Source organism: Pteropus vampyrus, unplaced genomic scaffold, assembly GCF_000151845.1.
Source record: "Pteropus vampyrus isolate Shadow unplaced genomic scaffold, Pvam_2.0 Scaffold298, whole genome shotgun sequence".
Taxonomy (NCBI): Eukaryota; Metazoa; Chordata; class Mammalia; order Chiroptera; family Pteropodidae; genus Pteropus; species Pteropus vampyrus.
In genome coordinates this window covers 783,795-797,456 of record NW_011889079.1, presented here as the reverse complement: position 1 = coordinate 797,456, position 13,662 = coordinate 783,795, and the positions used below count along the sequence as shown (strand labels likewise).

The 13,662-nt window shown below is 40.2% G+C and overlaps 1 protein-coding gene across 7 annotated transcripts in view; it reads right to left on the bottom strand.

Moving 5' to 3' along the window:
* The window catches only part of ZFHX4 (zinc finger homeobox 4), a 176,790-nt gene that overhangs the window by 22,530 nt on the left and 140,598 nt on the right, over positions 1–13,662 (bottom strand). For 3 of the 7 annotated variants that reach the window (XM_011376416.2, XM_011376421.2, XM_011376417.2), the window contains exons 5-6: positions 6,958–7,026; positions 573–692 (exon numbers count right to left, since the gene is read on the bottom strand). In XM_011376416.2, coding sequence (XP_011374718.1) covers positions 573–692; positions 6,958–7,026 — 189 coding nt within the window. The remainder of the gene's footprint in view (positions 1–572; positions 693–6,957; positions 7,027–13,662) is intronic. The other 4 variants (XM_011376418.2, XM_023521165.1, XM_011376419.2 and 1 more) reach the window with 3 other exon arrangements.

Here is a 13,662-nt window from a genome sequence, read left to right as displayed (position 1 = left end):
TCTTTCTTAGGCTGAATCATCTGTAAACTTTTTCACTGGATTTTGTTTGAAATGCCTCAAATAGATGCCCTTAAAAAGGGCAAATTCCTGAGTGTAAGTTGTAAAAAAGCGAGGGAAAAATAACATTTATTTTTAGGGTTCCGTGGTATTGGGGCGGGGTGCCTGTGATTGAATGAAAAAATTCAAGTGATATCTAATCCTGTGCTTATGAAAAATTAATATGCCATCAGAGGAATCACAAGTATAGCTAAGATTAATGAAAGGCGCTTAAAAAATTACAAGCACACAAACTGATTTGATTAAAAAATAATCTCGCTGGTCGTCCTGTAATATTCTTCAACTTATCCACATCTATTCTGTCAGATGGTCATGATTAAAAATAGGTCAATGGGAGGCTACTGATAGAAATCACATGCAAAATGCACATGCAATGAATAGTAGTGGGGATGTTAAGACAGTTTAAAATGAATAAAAGCTTTTAATAAGCTTGGAGGTGGGTGCGTACAGGAAGGGCTGGCTGTGGGGAATGGAAGTTGGTTGGGGAAGAAAGGCGACAGATTCGAGCATCTTACCGGAGTCTTTATTGGAGGTTTTGCCTTCGCTCGTCTCTCTCTCACTGGAGTCTTTCTCATCTTCCTCAGCCACTGACGTGGGTTTAATAGCGCCTTCTGCCTCCTCGCTTTGTTCTTCTGCTAAGAAAGGCGGACCAGTCAGTAGGATCAAACCCCTTCCCCCCGAAAGAAAGGCATACTCGAATAACTACGTGACCATTTAAAAACTCGGTTACTTATAAATCATCTGCAGACGCTCATTCTCCAAAAAAGAACAGAAAGTTATTCAAAAGTCTACATTAGAACCTGCTGCCTATACCGGTGCAAATTTTTATGTAAAGCAACTCCTTTTATATCCATTGAGAAAATGGGCCCGTACTAAATTAAGACGAAAGAAATGATTTTACATACAGTCAAAGATTGAAAAATGGGCTTCAGGCGGTTCTGTCATCTCAGGGGTCGACACTTCTAAGCCACACAGACTCGGACAGATGGCAAAACGAACCAAATTCGGAGATAAAAACTCTTCGTGAAATAAGGTGACGATGACGGGTTAAGTGTAAGACAGGTGTCACTCCTGCCTTCGGTCCCCAGACCCGGGGGAATTCTTTGGAATTTGTCAGAGTGAGATCTCAAAAGTTTGGTTACGTTGGGATTTGTTTTTTTTTTTCTCTAGGGGGAGCTATACAGGGCATAGGACATGAGAAGGTCTATTTCTTCTGTGACAACCACATCACCCCACACCTCATTCACGGGTTCACACCAGCTAGATTACATGAAAATCCTCATAGTAACTCAACCCTATTTAATTATTCTGTAAATCTTAGCTATGCTGCTGCCGGTGGATTAATCTGTTTATGCAGTTAGCCTCTGTGCTGGGTCTGTGGAGCACTAATCCGTGAAAGGCCCACTGTTCTCTTTCATCCTGTGATCATTTGTCTCTCACTGTGCTGATGTCACATTTTAATGAATTTTTAGCAATCTGAGTAATGCCAGATAACCAGACTCGCAACTCCCCACAGCATGGCAGTGCAAAAAATAAAAATCATATTCCCCTGTTCAGGTAAGAATTACATAAATTAGGAGACGAAGGTAAAATGGGATTTGAAGCACCAGGCTGCTCAATTTCATAAAATCTTTAACAACCATATAAATTAACCCTGCAAAGGCAAAAGGTCATGGGCACACATATGCATACACTCGTCTATTTGCTTTTGATAAGCAGAGCTTTTATGCGTAGAACATGATACAATTAACCCTTCAATAACCGGACAAAACGCTGCTACGGACATTTTAAGTGTCAAGCATTAACCGAAAATTACACACTGCATAAAATTTTCATTGCAAATGCTATAGTGATTGAAAGGGGACGTTGGGGCCCTCTCCATACCCCATGTTTTATTAATAACATTCTGACAGCAGAGTGAAATATCCACTGTCATATGTAGCAGCTGAGCACACACAAAAAATTGCTATTTAGTGCTTCTCCTGCCAGCCATGATCTGCGACCATGTGAGCGGGACTCCGCACGGGGGGCGGTTCTGGGTTCAGAGGGGGCGCTCCCGAAAAGCTGAGGGGGGACAAGGCAGTTGACTGCATTCGGAGCAAGAGTTTGCTTCCACTGTGAATCCTTGTGGGCACCGTGCGAACCCATTTCTGCCAAATTTGCACTTTGCTGCTGAATGAAAGCAGAGGGGAGGTCCTGGTGGAGGGGGTCGGTCCTCCGAAGGCTTGAGGGAGGCGTCTTTTTCGGGCAAACACACGTGGACATTTTACTTTAAGAGGAGAGAATGGACACTTGCTTAGCTCCGGCCTGCTTTTACTGGGCAGTGCTAACTGCTGATCAAACGCTAGCTCCCTCCTCCCTGCACGGGGCCGGGCTGGGTGGGGACACCGGCTTGGTGGGGGAGGCTGGAAGGCCGAGATCATGACTGGGTTGGGCTGTGTCCCTGCCAAGTCCACACATGTGACGCGACATCCTGTGTCAGGCCGCGACCTGTGACAACCCACGGCAATTACTTTTCGACTCATCCTGGGGAAGGGATGCGCGATCCCTCGAAGTAGATTTACTGGACCTTTTCCCCCAGGGCTGGAAAATGAAGTGTCAGAGTGCTACCGGTGTCCTTATCTTGAGGGGACATAAAATTGTGAGGGCTATCACCACTCACATTAATAAAACATTGCATGTCAGGGGGAGAAAACGAAAATTATGAAGGTCCTCAAAGAAAAACTACAGTCTAATCTGGGTCTCATCAGACCGCTTCTGCAAGGCCCGATTCTTCATTTTCTAGTATGTGTTTTAAGGGCGACAGAAATTCCCAGACATGTTCTTCTATACATCACTGTGGTGTCTGACCTCAGCCTGACCCTGGCAACAGTTTGAGAAATCTGAACGTGAACAAAGACTCTGTGTCAGCAACAGCCAGAGACTGTGGGATAGACTCTCCCCACTAACTTAATCGCAAACAGCAGTTCTGAGGCCGTAACTTTGCCCGGCCCGGCCAAGCCACAACTCATAACCTCTGGAGGTGGATTTGCCCACATCGCCTCCGCTTCTGTGACTTTTTTCTACCCCCCTCTCTTTGCTGGTTCTTCCTTTGAAGTAGGCAGGCAATTAGCTCTAATGCTCCAGCAATTCAGACCTGTTTTGTGGTTTAGAAGGTGAAAGCTGTTTATTACAGGTAGCCTCTTTGGAGCCATAGAACTTTGCAAATTTTTAATCATGCAAAAAAATAATCAAAGGGTAACTTATATACACCATAAAGTTTCATACAGGTCCAAGGGAAAAAAAAAAAAAAAAAGGTCACTTTCATTCTCAAAGAGTTTTTGAAATAAAGTGGACATTCATTTTTTAAATAATGTGGAGAAACCGTTTGCTTCAGAAAACCTGTATATTGGATTGGGGTTGAGGCAAGGGGCGGCTTCGTTCTAATTTTCAAGTACCACGTTCCTCAATTGAAAAAAGTCATAAAAAGTAAGATGCTTTGTAGGAAAAAAATATATATATATGTATATGACATTACATGCATTAAAGGGATGCCTCAGAACTGAGGGAAATCACATAAATTCTATTATGTAAATTTTCAAAACAAAGATAATAAATTACATAAAATTCCAAGATAAAGATGCTAAATCAGTTTTCATTTTCATCAATAAGCTCTTTCACTAATATATTACATGTAACAGTAATGAAAATATTACACGATTTCATAATATTGTTGTATTGTTGTATATCTAATTATTCATTTGACTCATGAACTATAAAAATAACAATATTTATTCATGTTACGCTTTATGATATGAATGTACTTAGTGTCTAGTAGAACTTCCCAGTTTTCAGACAAATGCTGATACATTTTTATTTAAGAATGTTTCAGAATAATACTGTAGTCTTATAGAAGTGTGGTAATTTTCCCTAACATCGTTATCATGGCTAAAATGATGGTCTTCTAAGTTACTTTACACATATGTATAAGCTGTATTTAAAAGTTTTGAATGATTGGCTTAGAGTACTGTCATTTGAGTAATTAAAAAATGATTAGAAAAACCACTATTAATTAATTCTATGAAATTATAGTAGACCATTTTTAAGCAAATCGACTTCAGCAGGCCCCACCCAACAGTGCATGGCTCCCACCGCTTTATTATACAGTGGGCTTCGGAATCCTCTCCTCTGAGTTTTCTAAGCCAAACACTGGAGTGATCAAGTACAGAGGAAGCAGAGGACAGGAACTCAAACATCTTTCGTTGGACCCACTGAGCATCTCTTCAAGACAACCAGCTTGTAAGGATTCTTCCCCCGACTCCTCCGCTGTCTCCCTGTCCAGCCCCAACCCCAACCCCAACCTCCAAATCTAACCTTTGAATGATCTACTCAAATCTACTTAAAATCTTTCAGTGACTCCCACCCCTAATAATAGAAGAAGTTCAATCTTCCGTACATGGCAAGAAGGCCTCCGAGATACCTGGTCCTTGTCCACCATGCCAGTCTCATCTTTCCTCGCTTCCTACCTAGCACTTAATGCCGAGTTACCTCGAACTTTAGCGAGGCCGAAACACCTGGATTTCTGGCTTGTTAGAAATCAGACAGCCGGGCTCCACTCCTGGAGTGTCTGATTTGACAGGTTTAGAGGGAGGCCTAAGAACTGACATCTCCATGTTTCCAGGTGATGCTGCTGCTGCTGCTGGTCCAGGGACCACCATCCGTGAGCCCCTGTTCTAGAAACACGCACCTATTGTTAATGCCTTCTTCCTATACCTACCATTATATTTCCTTGGCTTATCTAGAACAACTTTTCTCCGCCGTATAAATATTTTGTTTTGTTTTGTTTTTCCTTCAAGCCCAGCTTGGGAAACACCAGTTTCATCATCTGGAAAAATGGAGTTAATAATGCCTACCTCCCAGGTTTCTTATAAGATATAAAAATCGGTCAGCACGGAGCCTAACGTAAAGTAAGTATTTAAAAATGCCAGTTGTATCATGACTACTGCCATTAATTATTCCTTTCTCCAAAAAGCCTTCCTCGAATCTGGAACTGGTTTTAATGTTTCTGCATAAGACTTTCTTCTTTTTCCTGTATGTTGATGTCAAACAATTTTTCATACTTTCCCTAATGGGTACATGCTTATTGAAAACGGTGATTATCTTATTTATCATTGCGCTGGAAGCACCTGGAACAGTGCCTGGACTATAGTAGACAGGGAATACAGGTTAGCTGGAAGGCTGAATGGAACTCAGGAAGCAAAATTGGAAGAAGAAAAAAGTCCAAACTCTGTACCACTCCTCTATCCACTTTCAATAAAACTTAGAAGGAGTATTTGTTTGTTCGGATGGGTTTCAGGCTGGTTTGGGCATTTTTGCATTCTCTCTGTCTATTAAATCACACGATTATCCGACCCTCCCCAGTCTGGCTTCACACCAACTGCTCTTCTCAAAGCCACCGACGACTTCCAGGATGCGAAATCCAACGGTCACTGTGTGCCTGCATCACACTTCACTTCCTTTCCTCAAGAGATGCTACCACGCCCTTCCCCAGGGACCACACGCTGACGACCCGCTCCAAGACGTCACCCCTTCTACTTCTTTCATCGCATTTATCGCAATCCCAAAATAACTTACTTACTTGTATACAAACACTGTCTAAAATGGGCGAGCTCATCTATCTTATTCAAGACTTACGCCCAGCAGTCCCTGGCTCTAATATTTTAATGACTCCTAGTTTTCTTACGTGGGGTAATTAGGTCTATGGCAAGATGTCATCGGCTGAGATGGAGAAGAGAACACATGGTTTTGCAGCAAAGAGAAGTTCAATTTGGAATCTGTTATAGTCGATTTTCCCGTAGAACGTATCCATGAGAATACCCAGAGGCATGGCAGTGTTAAGTATAAAGCTTCTCAGAGAGGTTGAGGTGAAGATGGAGATTCTGGTGTCTTTGTTGATCAAACAATAATGTATTGAGGGGAAGCGGTATCTTTGACTTTGACATTTTTTTGGTCACAGTCTTGATTTTTGCCCTATTATTTCCAATCTGGTCATCTATGGACTCTTTTGATTGGCGTGAGACGGAAGAGGGGAACGGAGTTTATGCTATTTCATCTTAAACACGCTCTCCAGTTTCTAGAGAACAATAACATATGAAATTAAAAAGTATTCGCGAGACATGCGTAGGTGAAGGTAAAGCTAACTTTGAAGAAATTTTTAAAGAGGGAAATCTTGACTTTATATTGGAGGAATGTTTTCACTTGCAAAACTGTGATTTTTTTTTTTAAGTATTTCAATACCCCATTATGAATGTGTAAGGCGTTTTATAATCATTTTTTTGTTCTCTATAGCACATTATTATTCCAATTGTATGAATCTGGAAACTGGGATCCTGTTTATATAGCAGAAATAAATGAGGTGTGTTGTAGCAACATGGTGAATTTCCTCTTAAATTATCTGAATACAATGCAGCTAACAAGGTACGGCTGCCATTTTTAACATACACATACACACACAAAGCACTGGGACCAGTAAATGTGTTGACATGGCTATATAAAATCCAATCGACCCATTAATTACCAAAAATAACTTCACTAACCGGATTGTTTGACGTGTGTAAAAATAAAATCTGGCTTATTGACTCATAGTTTGTATAAAAACCGACCACTTCGGTGAAACTTCGTAGTGTATAAATGTAGACGTGAGAAATCACCCAGCCGAAGTTACCTGTTCTTTAAGAAGTTACTTTACATATGCGTCCAAACACAGCTATACTTGCTTTTGCTTTGAACTTATTTGTATGAGGGATCGGGTCAGATCTCATTAGAACAGTAGCAGAGATCCGTTTGTTACATCAACTAGGGGAGTAGAGACCATAGCTCGGGCAGGACAAACACGGCTTTGAGAAGGAATAGACCAGTTACCTGAGCTTGCTCTCAGCTGCTGCTCCGTGAGGTCGTCCTCACAGGCCCTGGCTCCCAGAGAGGCGGTTTCTGCAGAGAACGGCAGAGAGACAGGCCATCAGCACACTACGTCCGGCTCTGCAGTCAGAGCCAACGCCACAGGAACCCAAAAGTTGGCTGTCAATAAGATAAGCACCGGGTGGAGCTCGGGGGAGTCTCCAGCACACCTAGCACCTAGTGGGCAGTGGGCAGCAAACAAGTCCAGACAGCGGTGAGCTCGGATCTGATTCTCAGTGATCAGCAGCACACAACAGATGCAACAGCGTAGATAGAATATGGAAGCAGGAAAGGTTCGTTCTGACTTTTACCTCTTGGGTATTTTGCCAAGACTATATTATAGGATTATGTATTATGAGGACGATGACATATTATATAAGTTATGAGCATACTTCTACTTCTCTGTCAAGGTAGCAAAAAGCCAAAAAATCAAAACCAACCGACCCACCAAACAAATAAAACAACTCAATATATGGTAGCTAATGTGAGAGGCCAAAGCCAAAAACACACTCTTAAGGAGAACTGAAGAATATGTCCCTGTCATATTGATAAACCCATATCATTTTTCTGATCTTTTATTTGAGCTCCAGAGCAGAGCGCCAACATCTTAGTGTCCTAAACGTAACCCCAAACACAAATCATTATTTTCATCCAACCCCATTCTTTCGTTGTGTTCCCCGTTGTAGAGAAATCTAGAAAAAACCAGACCTCAGAAATCACCTTCAACACTTCGTTCTTCCTCCGCGTGCTCCTGATCCCATTTTGCAATGGCTCTCGCCATGCGGGTTTCTCTATTCCTCGCTCATTCTCTTTCCTGACAATTTCAACAGCTTCCACAGCGATCTCAAGGAAAAGACAAGAATTCCTTGTCTTTCCAACCAAATCTCTCATCGAATCTCAGGAGCCATCTTTCAGGAATACAGAATTGTCTGAGTACAAATCACGGCTCTTCCAACTTTGTAGGTACGGGACTGCAGCTATATCACTTAATTTCTTTAAGGCTCGATTCCCTCATTTGTAAAATGCAGATATAATTGTATAATAATCAATAATTAAGAGAAAATAATACAAATAAAGGTGCAATGAGTTATGGTCTTCAGAGTGAAAAAAAAAAGAGCAGATCTTATTGAGAGGTTAAAAAAGTTGCCACACGATTCTTCCACTGCCAGGGAGACCCATGTTTATCTAATATTTCTAGGCGATAGAATCTCTGGTTGATTCTGAAGGCTTTAATTGAACAAATAATTAACCTTGAAAACAGAAGTGCACACCAAGGCACTATTATTGCATTTATTAATTGTTTTTCCTGCTATGTACAAAAACCTTTGGTCTTTGGTGGTAATCTATTTAATAATACGTTCTTAATAAATACTCAGTGCCCTCTGCCCGGCAACAAAAAACATTGTTTTCATGTAACTATATCTTACATTTGTCTTGAAAAGAAGAATTTATCCTCAGTCCTCACTTAGATATTCAAGGGTAACTTCTACATAGATCACACACGGTGTTGATGTTCATCTAATATGTCACTCAGGAAGCCCACCTTCTTCCTCGTGGCAACCTCTGGTGTTTGTGAGCCTTCATCAATGTTACCCCTGTTACTTATTGAACGTCTTTTTGATCCTATCCTGTCAAACTCTTATTATTCCCTCAAAAGCCAAAGCGAGTGCACTCCCATCACAACTGGCTTACACATACGTTTCGGCACTTATCGTATTAGCTTATTGATGTGTTGAGATAACTCTTTAGATGATCCATGTATATTTTCTCTAACCAATTGTGAATTCTTCAAGAACTTTCATCTTCACAGATTCTCAGCTAAGGACAGAGTGAGGCATATCAAAGCCACCTAGGACACTTTTATTCAAAGATCCTAATCTATACACTATATCCTAAAACAAATGAATCTCAAGATGAGGAATTTATCAAGGCTTTGCTGAGCTTCAGAACTCAAAATTCACTTGTACCCAAACAGATACTAATTCCTGTTACATACATGTAAATATATGCATGTGTAAAACCATTTATTTCCCTCTTTTCTAGTAAAAAGTAAACGATTTATCAAAGAATCCTTACCATCTCTCTCTCTCTCTCTCTCTCTCTCTCTCTCTCTCTCACACACACACACACACACACACACACACACACACACACACTCTCCAGTGTATTAAACAGACCAGTTCAAATAGATATTAGCGGTACCCAGTGAATTTGACCAATTGACTACTGCTCCTTAAAGATTCATGAAAATAAAAATAAAACAGTGGCAACTTATTAAATTTGTATCTCTGGCAGGAACTGTGACAGCTATCTGTATAAAAACAGTCATGTGTTCTTCACAATAAAATCAATTAATCCTTATTTTACAAATCAGGAGCCTGGGGCTCAGAGAGGTTAAGGCAATCCCCTCACCCTTAGGTCTTCAAGCTTGAACTTGACAGAGCCTGGAATAAAACCCAGGCTGGCCTGGCACAAAAGTCTAAAATTCTGAATGTCTCCAGATGGGACAATGCGGTATTTGGGAGCCTGTGAAGGCCAGAAACCAAGTGTGGGTGGAGGGAGAAAGCGACTTTTCAGACTTTTCACTAGTCCTGTGAAAATTCTGATATTTCATAAAAGATTTACATTCACTGATGACACGATGTAACCATATAATAGTTTGGTGCCACATGGAAATCATTTCATTTGAGAGCAATTTCAGGAAATGTACAAAATGTCAAAACCAGAAACCGTTGTTTAACCTCACGAATTAGGTCACGTGGCCCTTGGAGTCGGCTCCAATGAGAGCGACTTGTACAAATAATTTCACAAACGAATGTCATTCGGTATGTCACAGAATGTTTTTTTCCATTCGGTATGTCACAGAATGTTTTTTCAGATCTGCAACAGTGTTGCACCCTTTATACAAATGATATAAATATTTTAATACAGCAGCTTTTAGCTCATCAAACAGGCTGGTTGATCTACACTTTCCTGCCTGTGTAAGATGGATTGTGTAAAACCCAGTAGTGATACACGGCATCTTTCAATATTTCACTTCCATAATTGCTCCGTAATAACAAATCTGACTGCTGTTAACACGATCTGTCTCTTTTGCTGGTGATTTAATTAGATTACTAATTTGTGTTCTCTAGCACCTGACCTTTCTTGTTTAATACTATTAAAAATAATACCACTGACAATTTATCCAGTATTCTACTCTATTCTGTCAATTTGGTGATGATCACACATTTGGTAACGGTAACAAATTACTCTATGTTTATTAACACAATGTGGGCGTAATGGGCCGCATTTTTCTGTGGACTAGCGTATTGATCATCACAGTCGCCGCCATCAACAGCGCTTTACAGAGTACTTGCTCCGTGCTCGGTACTGGCTGATGCCCTTTATATGTGTTAGGACACCCCGACCGAGGGGTGGAACTCCGACTTGAACCCAGGCTGTCTTATTTCAGGGATATCCTCTTAAGCGCAATGATCTACTGAGCCATAGTTTTTTAATTTCTCTTAATTCTGCAATTATTATTATTCTGCAATTTCCTCTTAATTCTGCAATTATTCCCCATGTTCATTTTGCTCACTTGGCCTGCATTCTACTCACCATCGATTCCTTTAGGGTAACCCAAATGCTCACAACCCGCAAAACAACACTTTGAACCTAAATGTGTAGGGTTCCTATTCTCTTCGATTTATGAAAAGGGACGTTCTCACAGCTCTCTCTCCTTTCTTTGTGCTGACACATCCACCCATCAGCTTACCCATCACATTTCTCCTTTTCACCTTTCCCTTCCCTTATATGAATAATATTTATTCTGGTAAGTAAACCGATAACTTGCAGGCATTTAATCTTATTTCAAAAATCATCAGGTTCTTATCTGGCAAATCTTTTTCTTTTCCCACTACTAACTGGAATATTAAAAAAAAAAGAAAGGATAATCGATACAAATCTAATGGTCAGGGAAAGATTTGGAAATTTTTATGTTTTAAAACGGTCAAGATATATAAACAGAATTCTAAGTTTAAGATCGTTGGATGTGATTGGGAAATAAATCTAATCTAATCTGCACTGATGACTGCAATAGCCATGTGCTTTTTATATTCTTATCAGCAAAATTTGGGAAGTATTTGGCACAAGTTCAGTAGAAACTGGAATTTTTAAAATAATAGGTGAATGTTTAAGCTGCCAAGTATTGAACTAAGACAATATTTGCCTATAAAATTTCCACATCTCACCCTCACCACTGATTTGTTAATGCATTAAACAACGAAGTATATCATTATTTTTAGCAAAATGTTTATCACATAAAATAAAATATATACAGCCAAACAGAATAAACATTAAGCCAGCTAGTCTAAAGCAATAAAGAGAAAGAGAAACATTTTCTGTAGTCCCAGGTAACACTGAGTTCCACCCCACTTTTACCTATTAAAAAAAATGATCCTAATTTTTATTTTTTAATTGGAGAATAAGACGAAATTCTAAAAGAGAGTCCACAAGTTTCAACAATCCTGTGCCCCCCTCCTCCTTGCCCTCTCGAAGCTCCTCCCACCTCTAGCATAGCTTTGTGACTCACTGGAAAATGGTGTTTTATAGACCCTGTGAATTCGAAAGAGAAGCTCTTTGCAGATCTCTCCATTTCAGAATAATAAGAGAGCATTTGTTGGAAACCTGGTAGGTGCTAAGCATGTAACATGCGTGTCCTTTCTCAATCCTGGCAGTAAATCTGTAACAGGAAAACCATTGCTTTCACGGAAGAGATGAGATATCAAAGGTCAGACATTTGCAGTAAATATTCCCAAGGACCAGAGCAGCAGAGGTAGGGTCTGGGCTGAGTCCGCCTGACTAATGCTCTGTGCTCTTCCTCTGAAGCGCACTGCCCCCCCAGGCAGCTCCTGGGACTCTTGGGCCAGGCAGTCTAAAAACTCTGAATTTCCCACCTTCTCATAAAAAACAGCTCAAACTCCTTCAAAGCAAATTCATCATAACAAGATAATTATTTAGAAGAACACATCGAATTAGACATTCACTACTATCTCAGTAGTTTACACTTTAATAAAGGCCTCTGATGAAGCAGGTTTGCAATTAAAAATTGGTTCAAGTGGTCTTCTCCCTCCTTTCCCTACCTAGATACAGACAGCGCTCGTCTAAAAAAGCTGAGCGACTCGGCATGCTACCAACCGGTGTTGAGTAACCAAGCAACGTCATCTCTTGTTGGCCTGCAGTGCTTTCTCTAAAATTATTTCTCCTAGGAAGTAATAGATTAAAGTGCATTGGATGCTCCAGTGTCAATTATCTGAACAGGGCTAGAATTGTAAAATTTTTATTTTCTGGAAAAGCAAAACTCCTTTGCCGGGTCCCGTCTGGTTTTACCCGGAAGTTATTTTTATACAGTAAGGGAGTAGTTCTCTCCTGGGGCATCTTGGCCAGGAATGTCTGATCACTGCTTTCCGATGCTTGAATCATCTATGACCTCAGTGTGGTGGGACCTCAAAAGAATTTAATAAATTCCTGATATCAATTAGTTTCAATAAATTACTCATACATCTTCTTCATGTCTCATATTCTAAAGTTCTCTTACTGAAATATTTTTTCTTAGGTTTACTAATTCCTAATATGTTTCTCCATAGAAGACTTTTATTTCTGATGGTTGTGAAATTGAAAGATCCTAAGTTAGAGATAACTTCGTGTTCCCAACTATCAACCAGCTGCCCAGTTATCGAGACTTAAGTCTCTGTAGAATTTGTCACAAAATCTCTGTGTACTGTCTAAGAAGATTTTCGTCTCTTAGCATGTTGCGTTGGCCCTGTTAGGTTGGTCATCGACATAGGAAGCCCTCTGGTCTGCACACGGCTCCTTTCTTACCAAATAATGGTCTTTGCTCTTGTGGAGGTACCAACTGTCCATCTCAACCCTTTGCTTTCCACCTCATGGCTAGTTTTTGCTCCATAACAAACTCAGCCTTCCACTCCACAGTTACCATATTTTGTGACTAGTCTCATTTTAGGTCAAATGCCTTTTGAAGTTATTTTTTAAATAGAAAAGAAGATAAATGTTCATCCAGTAGTACATCTTTATCACTATTCCTTGAACTCTTTCAAAGACTCCTTACAATGGTATTATTCACCTAATTGGAGGTTGCATTTCTTTGTCTCCTTCATGTTATTTGGTTCTTGCGGAAGCCTCTATACCTTCTCTTACAGTTTTATCTCAAAGACCTTTACAGTGACAGGGGCCTCCCTCTAGGACTGTATTGTTTTTACACTACTACAGTTATAGAGTTGAATCGGGATCAACTTTTTTAAAAAATGTGTTCTGTGATTTGTAATGATGTCCTAAGTCCCATGATTTTATTGCTATCACGTTTGGTGGGTTCCTTGGGCATACTTCTTTTGAACCATTATCCATGATCCATGAAACCATTATTCACTCTTGCATGGAAAACCAAAGCAAGAGACTCTATGTTGAAATAATTGTCGATCTTTCTTTAACTATTTGAGATTCATTCTCTTTGCTTGAAATTTTGAAAAGCAAAGGTAAAAGGTGAGCCTGGCCCTTGGAGAACCTGTGTTGTTCAAAAACCTATTTCATTAGGAGAATATTGACGACCCCTGTGTATATAGTCGTGTTACAGGTGAAAACCATGGACTTAAGGACCAGATATACTTGGGC